General features: G+C 41.2%; 1 protein-coding gene across 2 annotated transcripts in view; it reads right to left on the reverse strand.

Moving 5' to 3' along the window:
- Positions 1-16,494, reverse strand: part of STT3A (STT3 oligosaccharyltransferase complex catalytic subunit A) — a 29,020-nt gene extending 12,526 nt beyond the window's left edge. The window contains exons 1-11 of one of the 2 annotated variants that reach the window (XM_004750183.3): positions 16,343-16,493; positions 14,009-14,135; positions 13,001-13,061; positions 9,094-9,215; positions 8,597-8,742; positions 7,326-7,416; positions 5,997-6,103; positions 5,221-5,385; positions 3,419-3,599; positions 2,495-2,650; positions 459-550 (exon numbers count right to left, since the gene is read on the reverse strand). In XM_004750183.3, the coding sequence (XP_004750240.1) occupies positions 459-550; positions 2,495-2,650; positions 3,419-3,599; positions 5,221-5,385; positions 5,997-6,103; positions 7,326-7,416; positions 8,597-8,742; positions 9,094-9,215; positions 13,001-13,061; positions 14,009-14,096 (1,209 nt within the window). In that variant the 5' untranslated portion in view covers positions 14,097-14,135; positions 16,343-16,493. Of the gene's footprint in view, positions 1-458; positions 551-2,494; positions 2,651-3,418; positions 3,600-5,220; positions 5,386-5,996; positions 6,104-7,325; positions 7,417-8,596; positions 8,743-9,093; positions 9,216-13,000; positions 13,062-14,008; positions 14,136-16,342 lie in introns of both variants that reach the window. The other variant, XM_045080378.1, reaches the window with a different exon arrangement.
- Positions 16,495-19,900: the final 3,406 nt, after the last annotated feature.

A 19,900-nucleotide genomic window follows, 5' to 3' on the forward strand; every position in this document is an offset into this window, starting at 1 on the left:
AGTTATATATGTATATGTGTCCCAAATAATGGTATGTTAAAGAATGTATTTAACTATGGTTTAAGAAGCACTGTTTTACAACAATATATAAAATCTCTACGCTTTCAACAGTCTAACACTTGACAATCTTCCCAAGGCTTTAAGGGGAAAATATCAACTCTTTTCCTAAGACACACAGAAAGAAAGGGGAAGAAACCTGCCCACAGTCACTTTCTTCAACAGAGTGTATGTACCCCTTCCTGACACAAGGTTATGAAGCCAAGAATGCCGGGCCCCATAACCAGAATGTATCAGTCCGTTATACACCCTTGAGAAGGAGCAGCAACAGTGAGCAGCTTTACAACTCAACCCCTCAAATGCTCCAAGGGAAACACATGCACACTCATCAGTACATTCTGAATCCTGCCATGCCCCTCAGAGTCAGAGGCAGGGATGTTATGACTGAGGGCATTCCTCACCATGACAGCCGAAAAGTACATGCTGGTCACACCATACATGATGATGAAAATCCGGGCATCAGATAGGTTGCTAAAGCAGTAATAGAGACCAACTGCAAAAGTAAAAATAAAAAGAAGTAATAAGCAGCTACAATAAATAATCATAGACTCATGCAAGGATGTTTACTACAGAACTCTTTAAAATACCAAAAAGTCAGAAAACACCTATATCCAACATAAAAGATCTAATTTTTTTTTTAATATTTTATTTACTCGGGGCGCCTGGGTGGCTCAGTGGGTTAAGCCGCTGCCTTCGGCTCAGGTCATGATCTCGGGGTCCTGGGATCGAGTCCCGCATCGGGCTCTCTGCTCGGCGGGGAGCCTGCTTCCCTCTCTCTCTCTGCCTGCCTCTCCATCTACTTGTGACTTCTCTCTGTCAAATGGATAAATAAAATCTTTAAAAAAAAAAAAATATATATATATATATATATTTTATTTACTCATTTGACAGAGATCACAAGTAGGCAGAGAGGCAGGCAGACAGAGAGGGGGAAACAGGCTCCCTGCTGAGCAGAGAGCCTGATGCGGGGCTCAATCCCAAAACCCTGGGATCATGACCTGAGCGGAAGGCAGAGGCTTTAACCCACTGAGCCACCCAGGCGCCCCGAAAGATCTAATTTTTATAGTATATTTATGTAAGAGAATATAATACATCAATTAAAGTATTGCTGCAAGATATTATGGACCATTTGCCCTCTTACTTATCTCTGTACTTGTAAAAACAAATAATATATTTAAATATCATAACTCTAAAATAATACTCAATAACAGAAAATATGAATCTTTATAAAATGAAAAAAATTGGGGAGAAACTTCATCATCTCATTTTTATTCAATAAATTAACTGGATGAGGGGGCCTGGCTGGCTCAGTCAGAAGAGCATGTGACACTGGATCTCAGGGTCATGAGTTTGAGCCCCATGCTGTGTGCAGAGATTACAAAAAAAAAAAAATTAATAAAAAAAATAACTAAGGGGTGCCTGGACAACTCAATCAGTTATGGTCATGATCCCAGGGTCCCAGGATCAAGCCTTGCATAACACTCCCTGCTCCGCCGGGAGTCTGCTTCTCTCTTTGCCCCTCACCTCACTTGTGCTCTCTCTCTCACTCTCTCTCAAATAAAATCTTGCAGAAAAACAAACAAAAAAAACCCTAAAATAAATAAATAACTGGATCAATATATATCAAAATGTTAACAGTAGCAATAGGAATGTGAAGAAAACTGAAATGTTTATGTTTTTCAACTTGTCTATATTTTTTACAAGAGACAACTTAATTTCATAAGAAAAAAATTAGAAGTTACATTACTTTAAAAAAAAAAAAAAAAAAAGGAGGAAGCACCCCACCTCTAGTAAATCCAAAAACGTATCTGGATTGGCTAGAACGTAAGTAGCTGAGTCTTTACTATCAGCCACGCCTATTCTCAAACTTCAATACTGCTAAGGAATAAACAGAGAAGAATCATGGATAGGGGATGAGAGAGAGAGGTACACTGAAAGTACTCAAAAACCAAAACCAAAACCTGAATCCAAATGCAAGCTGAATTTTAACTTATAACACAAATGAACAGAAAACTATAAGGCTCTGAACTTGCCAGCATCTCTAACTGTTCAACTTCTGACTTCTACTCTGCCTCAAATATTAGAAAAATGCTTAGCCATCCTTTGCATGGCATAGGGTAAAGGGGAAAGAACAGAAACAACAAAACATAAGGATGGGGGTAATTTACTTATTTAAATCAAATGATCTTTTTTTTTTTTAAAGATTTTATTTATTTATTTGACAGAGAGAGAGAGATCACAAGTAGGCAGACAGGCAGACAGAGAGAGGGGGAAGCAGGCTCCCTGCGGAGCAGAGAGCCCAATGTGGGGCTCAATCCCAGGACCCTGGGATCATGACCTGAGCTGAAGGCAGAGGCTTTAACCCACTGAACCACCCAGGTGCCCTCAAATGGTGTTTCTTACAAAAGAAGGCCACCTCAGAACAAGGCAGACAAACCTGGAAACATGAAGACCAGAAGCTGAAGATCAAAATAGTACGAGGACCAGGTCGTGGGCTGGTGTTCAGACACAGAAGCAATGATGGGGATGTTGTTCTTAGCATAAGAAGGATCCAGCAGTGAGTAGAAACGCCCCGTCCAGGGAGATATTTTTCCTGGCAGCAAAGAAGCAACAAACGTTTCACAATCATTCCTGAAACAAAATAACCTCTGATCCTAACTAACCACAATTTTCCATTTTAATAAGCGTCTCTGAGACAGAGAAGGATTAGGTTTTTGTTAAAATGCCATCATTACTTTGAGAATATCATTCCATCCTTTCTTTCAAAGTTGAGAGTACTTTTTGTCAGCACAGCTAGCAAAGTAAAATCTGGCTGTACATGAACTCAGAGATGGGAGGCAAAAGTGCATTCTCCAAGGGTTTTAGGTCAAATTTGGCAACCATGGCCAACTCTATAAACTAAGTCAGCTCCATCCTCCAGTGCTGCTCCAAAGTAGACAATACATAGAGACATGGGCAGTATCAGATCAACTAAGAAGTGAGGAAAACGTGGCATGCTAAACAGCCATGGGTTAGTGCCTATGGGATTAGACAAGGCCATGTTTGTAGGATATGGCCAGCGGTACTGATTTTTCCCACCCTACCAAGAAGAAAGAAAAAAAAAAAAAAAAAAAGAGGAGAAAAACTAGCAAGGTGAGATACAGTCCTTTCACCAAGTGTGTTTCTGACATTAAGGGCTACTCTAACAAGACATTCTACACAGAATCCAAACACTGGGGTGACAAGTGGACTGAATGTGAAGAAGCAGAACTTTATAATCTTGGGAGGAAAAGAATGACTCTTTCTGTGGTCAAGAAATAACCTATATTTTTGAAGTTTACATGTTCCATACCCATTCACACAAGCTGTGAGCCTTCCCTACCTGTCAGCATGAGGAGAGCTCCCACGGTGAGAAGGACAAAGCCTACCAGAGAGATGACACTTCGGAAAAGAACTTCAAACTGCTGTGGATTCAACTTGCTGCGCAGATAATCCACGAAGGCATGGATCTGGCAGAGACCAAAGACCCCAAAGGCCGCCATGTGCTCTGATGAAAGGACAGGCTGTAGGTAAAAGCATGTATGTGACAATGCTGAAAAGCACTGGATCCAGCCTAGACCTGAATTATCCTGACCTAGTTTGGACCAAACAAAGGGTCAAATGAGTTCTGAGGCTCAGAGGATTTAGCCAATGGAGGGAAGGGTCTAATTCGCCCACCGCATTTTCCAAGGAGTACTTGGGGTCCTCCAAAAAATGCCATACATTATCATTATCATACCTCTGGCCTTTGCTCGGGCTATTTCTTTAGCCTAGATAGCAATTTTCTCATTTTTCCACAATTTGCGTCCACAGAAATTCTCATCACTCAAGGCCCAATGCAAATACCACTTCGCCTGATCTGCCAAACTGAAATCCATTATTCCCCTCTATGTTCAATGCACTTTAGATCTCTTCCATTACTTACTAATTCTTTCTTTGCTTAGATCAATGGTTCTCAAACTAGTGAGCACCATAACCATGGGGAAAGCAAAGACGAGAGTGTTAAGACAGACTGTGGAGTCCTCACCTAGAGTTTGATTCAGGGGGTCTCTGATGCAACCTCAGAATTTATATTTTTTTAATAAAAAATTTGGAGTTAATTTGCTTCTTCAGAATACTGAAATTTTTATTATTATTTTTTGTAATCTCTATACCCAACATGGGGCTCAAACTCACAATCCCAAGATCTTCAAGCGGCATGCTCTACTGAGTCAGCCAGCTGCCCCCAGAATTTGCATTTCTAACAAGTTCCTAGACAGTGCTGGTCCAGGAAATACATTTCCAGAATTGTTATATTACCGAATATAGACATCTGCCTGGTTTTCCTTCCCTGTAAGACTATAACTCCCTTAAGGACCAGGACTGTATTTTTAATTTTTATATTTCACTGATTAGCAAACTGCATACAGCAGGTGATCAGTAAGGAAACACTGCTGACCTCTGAATAAGAGTCCCATTTCTATCAGAATTTTACATGAGAAATCAAACAAACCACTTAATTCTTTGGTTTCACAGTTGTGTCTTAACACTATGAGTAATGTGGTTTAAACGTTTGTGTTCTGCTTCCTAAAGGACTTTCACACAGGCCCCATCAAGAAGTTCAAGGATCATTACTAATACAGGGACTCATCAACATTAAAAAGGACTGGAAATAACTTTGCATTTACATCAACTCAGCTCAAAATGTCTCTCCTCCAACAAACCTAAGCCAAATTAAAAGTCATTCAATTCTAACTTTATGCAACAAATCTTAACGCACCCTGGAAGCAGACTTTAATGACCAATGATTCTGTTGCTTCAATTAACACGACAGTCCCACGTTAGACTATGAGTAAGTCTTACTCTCTTCATCAGAATCCAAGATAAATTAAGCTAGTTGGAGCTGTTTAGAGAACACAGAAGAAGATAAAACTCTACTTGGGCACCTGGGTGGCTCAGTGGGTTAAAGCCTCTGCCTTCGGCTCAGGTCATGATCTCAAGGTTCTGGGATAGAGCCCCGCATCGGTCTTTCTGCTCAGCAGGGAGCCTACTTCCTCCTCCCTCTCTGCCTGCCTCTCTACCTACTTGCGATTTCTGTCTGTCAAATAAATAAATAAAATCTTTAAAAAAAAAAAAAAAAAAAACTCTACTCAGTCTAGGGCTCACCTGAAAACCCACAAAGGAGATCTGCATGGAAAGAATGGTGCCCAGGCAGTAAACAGTACAGTAGGCCACATAGATCCGATGGGAGAAACGTCCTGTGAGCATCAGCACCAGTACATGAAGAGGAATCAAGTTGATCAAGAACACATAACCTCCCCATGAAGAGACCTATGACAGAATAAAAAAGAACAGTTCCTCTCAGTACTCCTCCTCAGACCCCACTATAACTTCGGGTATTACCTGTGACCTTACAAAGAACATCTCTTTACAATCTTCATTTATGCCAAGTGGCTTAAAGAGCTTAAATAACTGACTTCTTTAAATAGGAAAATCAAATTCATACCTATTACTGTAACTCAATCCCCTATTCTCTATATCTCCTGCCATCATGATCACAAAAGTAGTACAGAACCCTCAGGGTTAATCCAGATGCAATCGATTATAATGTTATAGGGAGGATTTAAGGATTCATAGCAAGTAGAAGCAGTTAAGAGAAGTCAAAGTGAACACATAAGACTGAACAGGAAAAAATATAACCAATATGTACCCATAGGACATATGATATCTGGAAAACTTTAAAAATTAAAACATTATCTCTGCCTTGCTATTACACAATAGACGGATATCCACACCTGCCTTGGACTGGGCTTTCTAGGGACACAAGAGACAATAAAGACTTCTAGCCTCCAATTCATGGTCTCAAAGCCCAAGAGCTATTTCCAGTTTCTATCAGTTGATCCCAACAGAGACACTCATGGAAGAAAGGAGTGAAAAGTTACCATGTAGAAATAAGCAAGGGCACATTTGGCCGCCCAATAGATGGAACCAGTCTTTACTGCTTTGATCCACATGTAGTAGGTGAGTAGCATGCAAAAGATGGCAATTCCTGCAGAAAAAACAGAGTAACAATTCAATAAAAGGCCATACTGGCACAATGTTTAATAATACTATTCTGGGGGGCCTGGGGGGCTCAGTGGATAAAGCCTCTGCCTTCGGCTCAGGTCATGGTCTTAGGGTCCTGGGATCGAGCCCCGCATCGGGCTCTCTGCTCAGCAGGGAGCCTGCTTCCTCCTCTCTCTCTCTCTGCCTGCCTCTCTGACTACTTGTGATCTCTGTCAAATAAATAAATAAAATCTTTAAAAATAAAAAAAAAAAAGAAAAGAAAAGAATACTAATTCTGGCAGTGCCTAGGTGACTCAGGTGGTTAAGGGTCTGCCTCGGCTCAGGTCATGATCCCAGGGTCAGGCATCAGGCACTTTCACCCTCTGACCCTCCCCCATGCTTGTCCGTTCTCCATGATTAAATAAATAAATAAAATCTTAAAAAAAAAAAAAAAAGACTATCCATTTCTTAGGGCACCTGACTAGCTCAGTCAATTAAGCATCTGCCTTTGGCTCTGATCATGATCCCAGAGCACTGGCTCCATGCTCAGCAGGCAGTCTGCTTCTCCCTTTTCCTCTGTGCCTCCCTACCACTCATGTTCTCTCTCACTCTCTCAAATAAATAATAAAATATTTTTTAAAATATATAATAGGGACACCTGGGTGGCTTAGTTTGTTGAGCTGCTGCCTTCAGCTCAGGTCATGATCCTAGGGTCCTGGGACCGGGTCCCACAACAGGCTCCTTGCTCAGTGGGGAGCCTGCTTCTCTCTCTGCCTCTGCCTGACATTCTGCCTGCTTGAGTGCTGTCTCTCTCTCTCTGATAAATAAATAAATAAAATATTTTAAAAAATAAATTTTAAAAAATGTATAGTAATAATAAAATCTTTTAAAAAAAATTATTCATTTCTCTTATCTAGAAAACAAAGTAAATGATTACAATGTTAAAATATTAGTAACATTCAACACTAAACTAACTCTACTTTTATAACTCCAGAGAAGAGCAAAAGGCCTTACATAAGGAAAATTACCAGCTACCTTTCTGGAGGAAATGACAGAAAGAGAGATTATAAATTTGTCTGAGTCCCTTCCTCCCATTTGTAATCTTCTCATCCAGATACCATTTTTGCTACTGCTAACATCAGATATGAACTCAGATTCTACTGCACTTCCTCAAGATCTACTGAATAATGAGATGAACAGATCATCTTCAGCATTTTAAGTCTTACCTTCATTATCATAGGAGCCAGCCACAGATCGGGAGATATATCCAGGAACTACAGCAATCATGGCAGCAGCAAGAAGCCCAGCCCCTGCGTCCTTTAAGAAAAGAGGGGTAACAGGAAGTTAACATCATTCACTCCTGACAGACGAGGATCCACTTGTCCATTCTACTTAAAATGGGCCAAGAGAACAGTCCAACAGTTTCCAAGGTAGAAGTGATGCTACAAGTCCTAGAAATGTTCACAGCACGAGAAAGCTAAAAACTTCACAAGCAATTCCCCATGATAAGACCAGTTTCTCTGAAACGGAATACACATCTGCTAAGGACAGACAAATTATGTAAGCTGTCAGACATCAGACACTGCCCCAGAATGGGCTGTTTGGCTGGAGTATTCCCAGGCTTATGAATACTATCCCTAACAATATCTGCACACTGCTGAACAGTCACACCTCTAAAAGGTATGCAAGGATAATCAAAGGAAGACAATTATTACCTAGTCAAAAAGCCAAAAGGTGATCATCTATCTGGACTAAAGCTGACAGGAGCTTGGATAATCAAGTTGTAATATCACAAAGCAATCTGTGAGCTCAGAAGAGAGGAACAACAAAATATAACTCATCACTCCAAAAGCGAGTAAGGACTTATCTGTTGAAAGAGTCAGATTTGGAAGAAGAGCAGCAAAGAGAAAGATGAAAAGGTTTCCAAACTAAACTCAAGTGTCCCAAGACCTCCTACTAGTTTATCACCTCTCAGGTATCTCCCTGACACCATAGCCACAAACTAAGAATAGCATCCAAGAAGCCAGGATCAGCAATCTGGAACCTAGAAATAGAGAGTCAGTACTGTGAAGCCTACTACAACAGTGGTTTAATAATTTTTAAATAATGTTTAAAAAAATCAACAAATAATGGCTAACTGTGCACTGCCAGTAGGAAATATTAACCATTTTGGAACACTTCCTGTGTTTTTCCTCTCCCTTAGGTTGTAAGAACTTCGAAATCTAAAGCTCACCTTTCACATTTTAAGTTTTTCTTTTCCTTATGTAGAAATTTACATTTGGCCTTCAAATGTTCTCTCTAAGAACAAACAGTTGTTAATACAGAGAAACCACATATTCTAAGGAAGGGACTGGAGTGAACCCAGTAATTCAGCCTAGCCAAAGCTGTCTTTAGTCTCTGGCTCCCTGCCCTTCTCTGGCCCTTGGTCCCCCACCCTCTAGCATCTACTAGAGGGGTTCAACATTCATTCCCAAGCCTATCACCCCAAATCCTTCACCTTGAGCTCTTTGGTAAGGTGGTACGTGACGATAGTGGTGAAGGAAGAGAAGAGAGGGGCCAGGAACACACAGACATTCCGAATGTCGATGGTGATGTGGAAAAAATGGAGTACATGGTAGATTGCAGCAGAAGTGATCATTAAGCCTGTAACAGGAAGAAGAAAACCCATTAGGTTATCTTGAGACAATGAACTTAAGGGAAAGAGAAAGAGAAAACGGAAGTATCAATAAAGTGGTAACATAGACCCAGACAAACCATCAGAAATACTAACACAGAAACTGTGGTAGGCCTATAAATTCCAGAATTTATGAAAATTCAGCCATCCCCAACTCCCAGACATGTTCTCCTGTATACATAAGATCCATTTTTAGGAATCTATAATCAGAATGAAGTTACAGTCGTCACAAAATGAAGATATTAAAAATAAGGGAAACTGCTCTATAATATAGAAATGCCTTCTCTTAAAAAATTTTTTTTAAATCCTGTTCCTCTCACCTGGATAAATTGTTCCTCCAATGATTCGTCCCAAAGGGTACCAGGCCCGGTCATCAAACCAGTTATGGAATTTATAAAATCCCTCTTCAGCCAGGAACCGGGTAGTCCGATAATTAAAGTATCTATGGCAAGAAAGAAATGATGTGGGTCTCCTCCCCTTCGTACTCAAACACTTGTACCAATTTGAAGAGAATTTTGTTCCTCAGGTTTCACCACTGAGAAACTTAACCATTACTCTAATAAAAATCAATTTGGTACCAAAAATTATGCCAAGAATGAAAATCATTTTATATTACCCTAAGTCCCCTCAATTCTATCCTTGTCTCAACTAACGCACTGCTTCCCTAAGAAGGAACTGCCACTGGAGCCTAACTCAAGCAGGATACTTCTTCACCAGCATGACAATTAGCAGGCATAAGCACCAGTCAGAGAATTGAAGCACCAAACACAAAACAGCTGAGATGCAGGCACCAATAAATTTGGCCCTTTCCAAGAGACAGGAACATACAAAAGAACATTTTGATGCCACACAGGAGTACATAAGGACAACTTCAAGTGATCAGCACCTCTGAAGATGTTGATATAACACCCACACACCTTACCATTTTTTTAATCAACTAAGTAACACAAACTTTTTTTTTTTTTTTAATTTATTTGCCAGAGGGAGACACAGCAAGAGAGGGAATACAAACAGGGGGAGTGGGAGAGGGAGAAGCAGGCTTCCAGCCAAGCAGGGAGCCCGATATGAGGCTCGATCCTAGGACACTGGGATCATAACCCAAGCCAAAGGCAGATGGTTAATGACTTGAGCCACCCAGGCGCCCTGTAACAAAAACTTCTTAATGAGTGCTTAAACTTACAACAAGTCCTACTCATGTTATCTAAAATAGTTCTCTACGTCACCACATAATAACATAAAAATATAAATTACACAAAAACATGTGAGGAATGCCTGTCAGGCGCAGTTGGTGAGCACGTGACTCTTGATCTCAGCGTTGTAAGTTTGAGCCCCACTGGTTGTAGAGATTCCTTAAAAATAAGATATTTAAAAAGAATATTTGATATAAAATGCTTGGAGTTAGACATGGAAAGACACAATTCTTTAGGTCCAAGGTACATAACCTCTTAAGTTTCTTATTTTAAAAGAATAAGAGAAAAAAATATTTTTAAAAAAATAGAATAGGGGCGCCTAGGTGGCTCAGTGGGTTAAGCTGCTGCCTTCGGCTCAGGTCATTATCTCAGGGTCCTGAGATCGAGTCCCACATCGGGCTCTCTGCTCAGCAGGGAGCCTGCTTCCCTCTCTCTCTCTCTCTGCCTGCCTCTCTGCCTGCTTGTGATCTCTCTGTCAAATAAATAAATAAAATCTTTAAAAAAAATATAGTGAGAATAAAAATAAGAATGACCAACAGACAATGAAAAGATGGTCAACATCACTCCTCATCAGGGAAATGCAAGTCAAAACCACAATGAGATACCACCTTACACCTGTCAAAATGGCTAAATTAAAAAAGACAAGAAATAACAAGTATGGTGAGGATATGGAGAAAAAGGAACCCTCATGCACTGCTGGTGGGAGTGTAAATTGGTACAACCACTGTGGAAAACAGTACAGAGCTTTCTCAAAAAATTAAAAACAGAAATACTATATGACCCAGTAATTCCTCTACTGAGAATTTACCTAAAGAAAATGAAAACAGGGGCACCTGGGTGGCTCAGGTGTTAAGCATCTGCCTTCGGCTCAGGTCATGATCTCAGGGTCCTGGGATCAAGTCCCGCATTGGGCTTCCTGCTCAGTGGGAAGCCTGCTTCTCCCTCTCCCATCCCCCCTGCTTCTGTTACCTCTCTCGCTGTTTCTCTATCAAATAAATAAATATCTTAAAAAAAAAAAGAAAGAAAATGACAACACTAATTTGAAAAGATACATGCACTCATATGTTTACTGCACTATTATCTACAGTAGACAAGATACAGAAACCACCTACGAGTCCATCAATATATGACTGGATTAAGGATGATATGGCATATATATACACACACATATACATATATACACAGATGCAATATTACACAACCATAAAAAGATGAGATTATGCCATTTCCAGCAACATGGATAGACCCAGAGGGTACTGGGCTAAAAGAAAGACCGGATGACAAAGACAAATACCATATGACCTCACAATAATAAACAAAAAGCAGAATCAGACCTGTAAAAACAGAAAACAAACTGATGCTTACCAGAGGAGCAGAGGTTGGGGGGATGGGCTAAATGGATGAAAAAGCATGGGAAACATAGGCTTCCAATTATAGAATAAGTCACAAGAGTAAAAGCCATGGCATAAGGAATATATTCAATGATACTTTAATAACACTGTTATGGTGACAGATGATAGCTACATTTGTGCTGAACACACCATAATGTATAAACCTGTCCAGTCACTATGCTGTACGCCTAAAACTAATGGAACACTGTGTACCAATTATATTCAAATAAAAATTTAATTAAAAAAGTAAAAAGAAGTTTAAAAAAAGGAAAAAATATAAATAAAAATATAAATAAATAAAAGGAATTTTTAATTACTAAAGGTAATGATGACTAACTACCTTTCCTGCCCATCCCTCTAACCCTGTTTCCCTCTTGGTCAGTCAAGTTTGAGCAGCTGAAGTAAGCAGAAGTAGCAGATGGCAGAAATTTCTATCCTTCTATTTGTTGCTGATGAATGTTATTTTGGTTAACTGTCAGAGAAACACAAGGATGAAGGTAGCAGGCAGTCAACATATGTGAGAACTATGTTCTTTACCTAAGGGCAGGCAGGACAAGCCAGAGAAAGTATAAATTAGTGGGAAGAGGTCTGGACTGTGGTCACAAGACAGGCCTCAGTTTCCTGCTCCACAAAAGCAAGCATCAAATCACAAAATCTTTATAGTTCCTTCTAGGTCTGGCTACAAAGCAGACAGTCTCATTTTCCCTGATCATCTCACCTCAGTGTTACAGAGAAAAAGCTGTAACAGACTGGTGATCAAGAAACAAAAGGATATATTTTCTCATTCATGAGAAAAAATAAATAAATTTATTTAAGAGGCCCCAAAGAAAGTACTTGTGTGCCTCCAAAATGCTTTCAAATACCTACACAAAATAACAAATTTGTAAATCAACTCTTATCAATGCTCCATAAGCTGATAGATGCTATTTTTAAAATATTAACGACACTTGAAGAACCTAGGATTCTGGATTTCCAAATGTTTAATTAGGCCTAAACTTAAGGCAATAAAACACAGTGACTCTAGTGTCTAGAGATGGACAAACCTAGATTCAAATCTTGACTCTTCCAAACATGTAGCCTTCAATAGCCTCTCCCAGCCTCAGTCTCCTCATTTATATAGGAGAAAACAGCACCTCCATCTCACAGGGTTGTAGACTTAGAAATAGTCTGTGAAACAGTGCTTGAAATAAAATGAATACTCCCCTAAAACCCCTAATCAAACTCATGGCTTTAAATTCTCTCCAATATCTTAGAACTTAACCAATAGGGCCCAATTCCTATCATACAAATTGTTAAACAAAGTCATAAATCTCAAGTTCAAGACTTGTGATTTTTCTTTTGAGCCTTAAACACACACCAGGCCCCTTTCCCTCAATTTGTATCACTAACTGTGGACCACACTGAGCAGCCAGACTTCTCTTAGGCTAGCCACCTAATGAGTTCAAGAGACTTACCAGGTTAATTCCAACAAAAATGTCTCAAAAGGAAGCAATTATCTCCTTTGGAAAACTTGAGGGTTTTTTGCTCTAAATATATGTGCTCCCTAGCACATCCCCAACACCAAGAGCTGATTAGAATGTGAAATTTGAAACCCATGAACCTGAAGGCTTTCCAAAGCAAACATCAGTCCAAGCAAAAGTACTCACGGATCAAACTCATGGATGACACTTTCAAATCTCAGGACAGCAAACAGACGAGTGGAGAACGCTGCAAAACCAAGAGAGATAGTATTTTAATGGTAGTCTGCCATGAAATATAGTAGATTAATATATTATAGAGATAACAGTATTATCAAGCAAAGAAGTCACAGGAAATATAAACTGATTCCTAAATAGGGGGTTCCTGGCTGGTTCAGTCAGTATAGCATGTGACTCCTGATCTTGGGGTCACAGGCTAAACCCGATGTTGGGGGTTGAGTTTACTTTAAACAAAAAAAAAAGAAGAAGAGAGAAAGAGAGAGAGCTCTGAATAAATTATTTATCCATCTCTCCCACATAGGGGAAACAAAAGAATTTCACTATCCCTGACAATGCCACCTAGGCATTGTAACATAGGCAGACATAGGCAGGACACATTTAACTCATTATTAAGGCGTTGAACAGTGCATCCACGTATTAATACTGCACTCAACTTACATGGTCATTTTTTCTATATGTTGACCTCCCCTCCCCACAACTAACCTTTACTTTGGAGCAAACTAAGAGGTAAAGCAAATCAAGACTATACTTACGACTCATCAAGAACTAAAAAATCTAAAAAATAAATTAATTAATTAAAAAAAAAACAGAATAAGTTCTGAAGAGATTTTCAGAAATACTAAAAGTAGGCAACTAGAAACTAGACTGAAGACAATTGTCTTTTACAAAATTCAGTGTCCAAGGGTCCCCAGTATATCTTTCAGTCCTAAGAGAAAAGAGAATGAGCACAGCATGTTTCCCATTCTTTCTCAGATGATCTCTAGTCCTACTTCTATAATCCTGTGTTTCTTATATCATCTTCAAAAAATTATACTGATGGATAACAGTAAAAAGAACACATCACAATCTACTGAAAAGAACGAGGCATTTAAGAAAGCCATTCTTGGTTGTTGTTTTTTTTTTCAAGATTTTCCCCTTTCCATCCCCAGAGAAAGCGAGGTCCACATGCACACTCACATAACACAGCTGCCATTGACAGAATGAGAAGCTTCAGAAGTGTGTCCTGCTTCTCATAGGACAACCGCAAAAATCCCAGCTTAGTCATCTTGACATCAATGGGTAGCAGCAGATGACACTCAAATAGCTGAAATGGGAAAGTCATCAGTGTAGGATATTAAACACTTTCAACTTATCTAATTCATTTTCTTATTTTATGGTGGCAAAAATCCATAAAAGAGGCAGGGGCTAATGAACATGCCAGAGAGGGTCAGAGCTAATACTAACACCCAAGCCTTGCCTAAGGTATGACTGACTGGCAAGGAAGTAAGCCTAAGTCAGGTCTATGTGCCAAGACTCAAAAGGAGTGACTGGACTCTTTATCACCATAATTCTGCTTCCCACTCCTTCACAGCTAACAAGTACAGAATACTGTGGTACAACGGGAGTAAAGAGCAAACAGGGGAATAGAAAAAAGGTGGTTGGGGAAGAGATACAAAGAAAATTGGAAAGACTGGAAATAGAGGAAAAAAATAATTAAATGGAGAAAGAGAGCATTCTAGAAAAAAGCAGAAATGTATGAAAGAAAGCAGGAAATGAATACTAAGTACAGAGGTGAAAAGAGAAATCAGAGAAATAAGTCATGATTGAATATCCCTGATCTGTGGCCGCCCTGCATTTCAGCAGCAACCACTGACTGGCTACAAGCTTCTTTCTGTTCCAAATCCCAGTGGGGTCATAGGGTCAACTAAAGAGCATGACTGTTCACTAATGCAAGTAGTGAAGCACTCAAGAGGGAGAGATATGCATACACAGATCACTGCACTTTCAATTCCATATATCACACTGCAACGACTGCTCAGATCTACAGCCAATGCCAGCTGCCTGTCTCAAGACTTGTCTGTAACTGACACTGCTGATTTAAGCCACTGATCTGAGTGACAGCTCATGGAACTAGATGACAATCTGAAGGCAAAAGAAAATGAATTTTTCCTACTGAAGCAAGAAAAGCACAGGGAAGAAAAAAAATTAGATTAAAATAAAACGTGGAAAGGAGGTTATCTATTTCTGTTTAAGATAGTGCTACCTTCTTTTTCTTTTTTTTTTAAAGATTTTATTTATTTATTTGAAAGAGAGTAAGAGAGAGAGCATGAGTGGGTGAAGGGGAGAAGCAGACTTCCCTGCTGAGCAGGGAGCCTGACGTGGGGCTCGATCTGAGGACCCCAAGATCACCTGAGCCGAAGGCAGATGCTATATAGTGCTACCTTCTTAAACCGTAAGCTGATCAAGGGCCAAACGATTAAGAATATACTAATAAAGGATATGCAACATTGTCAAGGCTGCGGGGGGGGGGGGCTGCATCCTTCCCAATCTTTTTCTCACTATTACTGGAGAAAAAGATAGGAAAAAATAACACGGGACTAGGTGGAAGGCATAAAGAATCATACATTCCTAGCTCCAACATCATCTTTCCCCTAATTAACTGTCCTAGAGGGGCAGTTTTACATGTGTTTTTAAATTAAAACCCCAACGTTTCACCCTATCTTGCAATCAAAAATAAACATCTAACTTTAGGAAGTCAATAAACCCGCCACACCCCACAGGTCTGTATCTGTTTTTCTGGAATGCCTGAAACAGAAAAATGGTTACACCACTGAGCTGATAGGAGCCACATGCCCAGGAAATGAAAGGACTAGAGCTGGACCAGAATACTGAGTACGGGAACTGGTAATTTAAGTCCGGACATTAACAGAGTTTTCCTAGTGTGCTCTCTGGTCATTTTCGCTTATCGCTAAAGTAAATACGAGCAGAGACACTTTTATACACTTAGCATCTGCTCTCCCCAACGGTGCCTGGGAGCTGTGGCGTCCTAGTCCCACCCTCGTTCTAGTTTCCAGGGCTGTAACTTCCCCAGCCCAGTTTGCCCACACACTTCCTCGTACCCTCTCACTCTTGTACTCCCCGCCTCACGCCCCTCTTCTGCTCACTCCAGCAGGTCCCAACTCCCTGCCTCCCTCCTTCACAGAACTCAACACCTCTGACACCAGCCACCGCGGGCACCCCACCCCCTCAGCATCCTCAGCGCTTTCCTCTCCGGGACTAGTCCCAGGATCCAATCTTTCGCACGCCCTCCTGGCCCTAAGCGCACGCCCCATCCCGGACCTTCACATCCTTCCATTCCAGGATATCTCCACCCCACATCCCACGCCCCCTCCCCTGCAAGGCCCTAGACACCGCTTCACGCACGCCACCCACCGCCATCAGAGCCCCACCTCCTGCTCTTCGTTCAGCGCCACCAACAACCTGGGCTGCACCTGCAGCTAATTCTCAAGTTATAGCCTAAGGCCTTCTCACCTGGCCAGCGTTCCTCAGGAATCCGCTCTGCTCCCTCTGCCATCCGTTCAGCGGCGCACCCAACCCTGGCAGCGGCCTGGTCCGCCTCCTGGACCTTTTCCCATTGGCTGGCTCAGGTCCGCTGCCACACGTCGAAGGAGAGATAGGATTGTGGAACTGTCTGTCAGAGACAGAGGCGAGGACAAAGCCGCGCTCCCACTTCTTAAATGGACAATACAGATATCACTTAGCAGCTAGGAGGCGGGACTTCGTGTTCCCGCTGAGCTGTGATAGGCTCGCTCGTGAGAGCGAGAGCGCGGAAAGAACGTGCTCGGAACAGTTTGGTTGAGAGCAGAGGAGTGACGTGTCGGTCTGCAGACCGAGGAGTCGCGGGGTGAAGGTGTGGCGGGTTTACCCCAGTCATGTGACCAGAAGCGGAAACTACGCGAAGCAATAAACCGAATCTACAAATCCCAGAAAACAGGCCAGGAGGCTTCTCGTCTCAGTTTGGGAGAAAAGTGCAAAAATCGACTGTTACCTAACATAAAGTTAAAGGAGAGGAGGGAAGACTCTTCTACCTATGCTCGATGAAAACTCAAATGGTTTCTGGTCCAGACCGCTACATCTTGTACAGGATGAGAATTCGCTCAAGAGTTGTTTCTGGCAGTGCTCCAGTAAACTGCGATAGACGAGAGAGCCCGGCCACATTTCTCGAAGCGTATCCCTTTCGTAAGCCCCGGACTTCGTGAGCGAGCATCCCAAGGCCTGAAGGGATCGTGGGGGATAAGCTGGCAGGGTCTCCGCTGGCTGACTAGTAGTCAGCCACTGCCGCAGGGGCAGCCCTTCCGAGCGGTAGACAGGCTTTCTTGGGACACCCAGCACGCAGCCTTGCTGTGTGCCTTGTCAGCTCGCCCCTTTGTGAGATACCTGCCAGGAAAGCCGCCCTAACCACTCTCCTTACTTTCTCCCGCTCAACCACACCCGCCTCCCCCCAAAAAGCAATGCTGAGGGTAGGGAAGAGGGCGAAGGACGAAGTTCAGCAGCCAATTCCAGAGCCCCTCAAACACTCATGTACACACACACACTACAGTGGGCAAAAGCTCCACTAAAAAAATGGGAGCGTCGGTAACTCCTCAAAGTCAGCGCCAATGCCATTCATTTATCTTATTGACGCTGCTATGAATGCAGCTGAACATACGGAAAGCACATTTGAATCTGTGCTTCAAAATCAGTGCTTTTCACAATTCACATGACCAGGTTGACCCTGGAACGTTATGATTCGACAGCTGTCTGCTTTTTTGTTTTGTTTTTTTACAATGTGTTCAATGTAATTTTATTAACGCATGGAAACTAAAGCTGAACCTAAAGGAATGGCGGAGCTTCAAGTAAATGCTTCTGGAAAACAAGAATGGGAACGGTCGGTTCTGTCAAAAAAGAAAAAAATTAAAATTAGATTCCTTTAAAGTTAATATATATATATATATATATATATATATATATATATACACACACATACATACTATTTGAAGAACAGAAGATCTTGGGTTTTCATCAATTTTTTTAAAAATGATTGAACATGTTTCTTTTTTTTTTAAGATTTTATTTATTTATTTGACAGAGAGAAATTACAAGTACACTGAGAGGCAGGCAGAGAGAGAGAAGGAAGCAGGCTCCCTGCTGAGCAGAGAGCCCGATGCGGGACTCAATCCCAGGACCCTGAGATCATGACCTGAGCCGAAGGCAGCGGCTTAACCCACTGAGCCACCCAGGCGCCCCTGAACATGTTTCTTAAAGGGAATCCTTTTAAGTTTCCGGTGGTAAAACTAAGTCATCTTTTTCAAAAGTCAAAATATACTACTAAAGAACAAAGTTTAAAAACTGAAGCTGATTTTTTAATGATTGTATTTATTTATTTGACAGAGATAGAACACACAAGCAAGGGGGAGCTACAGAAGGAGAGGGAGAAGCGGGCTCCTTGCTGATCAGAGAGCCTGTGGTGGGGCTCTATCCCAGGCTTCTGGGGTCATGACCTGAGCTAAAGGCAGGCGATTACTGGACTGAGTCACCCAGGCACTCCCTAAAGCCGATTTTTAGGTTTATTTTTTTTTTTTAAAGGCGGATTCTTTACTACCAGTTGATAGGGAAAGTTTTATCTATAATGAAAGTTGGGACAGCAAAGTCATGGGGGGAAATACTGTAAACCCAGAGATCATACATGATTTCAACATATTAGTTAAGCCTTCTCCCTCCTGCTTTACCGGACACCAAATGTTTTGAGTTGGCTCTTTTCAGAAACACTATTTTTACTATTCCACCAATTGCTTAGAATAATAGCTTAGAATTTTGCTTGCTTTATAGGAGTCAGGTCATTACTGTGGAGCTCATGGTCTTTCCTGAAGTGGCTACTTACCTTTTTTACATCATTAATCAAAAGAATACATATATAAAAAAAGAATACATACCTTCATCTCATCTGAGGCGCACCAGAGAAAGAGTATTTATTCTCTTCTTGAAGATTATCTCTCGAGCATCTACCTTTCCAAGTGTGCTGCAAAGCCATGTTACCAAGATTTCTTTTTAATGCACTTATTTCACTATTTCATGTTTGGTAAGGTGCTTTTTGTTTTAATTAGCCATCTATTTCTTGGATTTATTTTTCCCATTGGTATATTTTTCAAGTAACTTTTTCAGAAAAGCTGAATGGAAAGCAAACAATGCCCTTTGTTTTTGCCCTTTATAACATGGCTAGAATTATGAGAACAAAATGGGGACCCACACGTCCCTATACACATGACCACACAAAAAAAGCATCCTTTTTGGGACGTGCTTGGGTGGCTCAGTGGGTTGAGGCTCTGCTTTCAGGTCAGGTCATGATCTCAGGGTCCTCAGATCCAGCCACATATCACATCCAGCTCTCTGCTCAGCAGGGAGCTTGCTTCTCCCTCCCCATCTGCCTGCCTCTCCGCCTACCTGTGACCTCTCTCTCTCAAATAAGAATCTTTTTTTCAAAACTTAAAGTTTAGGGGTGCCTGGGTGGCTCAGTGGGTTAAGCCACTTTCTTCGGCTCAGGTCATGATCTCAGGGTCCTGGGATCGAGTCCCGAATCAGGCTCTCTGCTCAGCAGGGAGCCTGCTTCCCTCTCTCTCTCTGCCTACTTGGGATCTCCCTCTGTCAAATCTTTTTTTTTTTAAAAAGTTTTAAAAAATTAGTTAAAAAAAAAGCATCCTTTTTAAGGCATTATGACTTTATGTACTATTATCTGGAGTTGTTCCTGAGAAATCTAATGCCCATGTGAATCACAGTCTGTAAGTAGCTCATTTTTCTGATAAATGATTTTCCTTAGAGATCCCATCTAGGTATGTTTTCGTTTTTGCTCTTTTTCATCTTTATTCTCTGCACGTTCTATCTGAATACACCAATGTCATCATCAGTCCAGGAAACTTTCTTGGGTTTTATTCCTGTCTCCGTGTTCCTGTTCTCATTTCTGAAGAATGTCAGACCTCCTGATTCTTGGACATTTCCATGATTAATTTTTTCCATGTCTTGATCATTCTGCTCTATGTTCTGGGAAACTTCCTC

Source organism: Mustela putorius, unplaced genomic scaffold (genome assembly GCF_011764305.1).
Source record: "Mustela putorius furo isolate JIRA1106 unplaced genomic scaffold, ASM1176430v1.1 tig00000460_pilon_pilon_pilon, whole genome shotgun sequence".
Classification (NCBI taxonomy): Eukaryota; Metazoa; Chordata; class Mammalia; order Carnivora; family Mustelidae; genus Mustela; species Mustela putorius.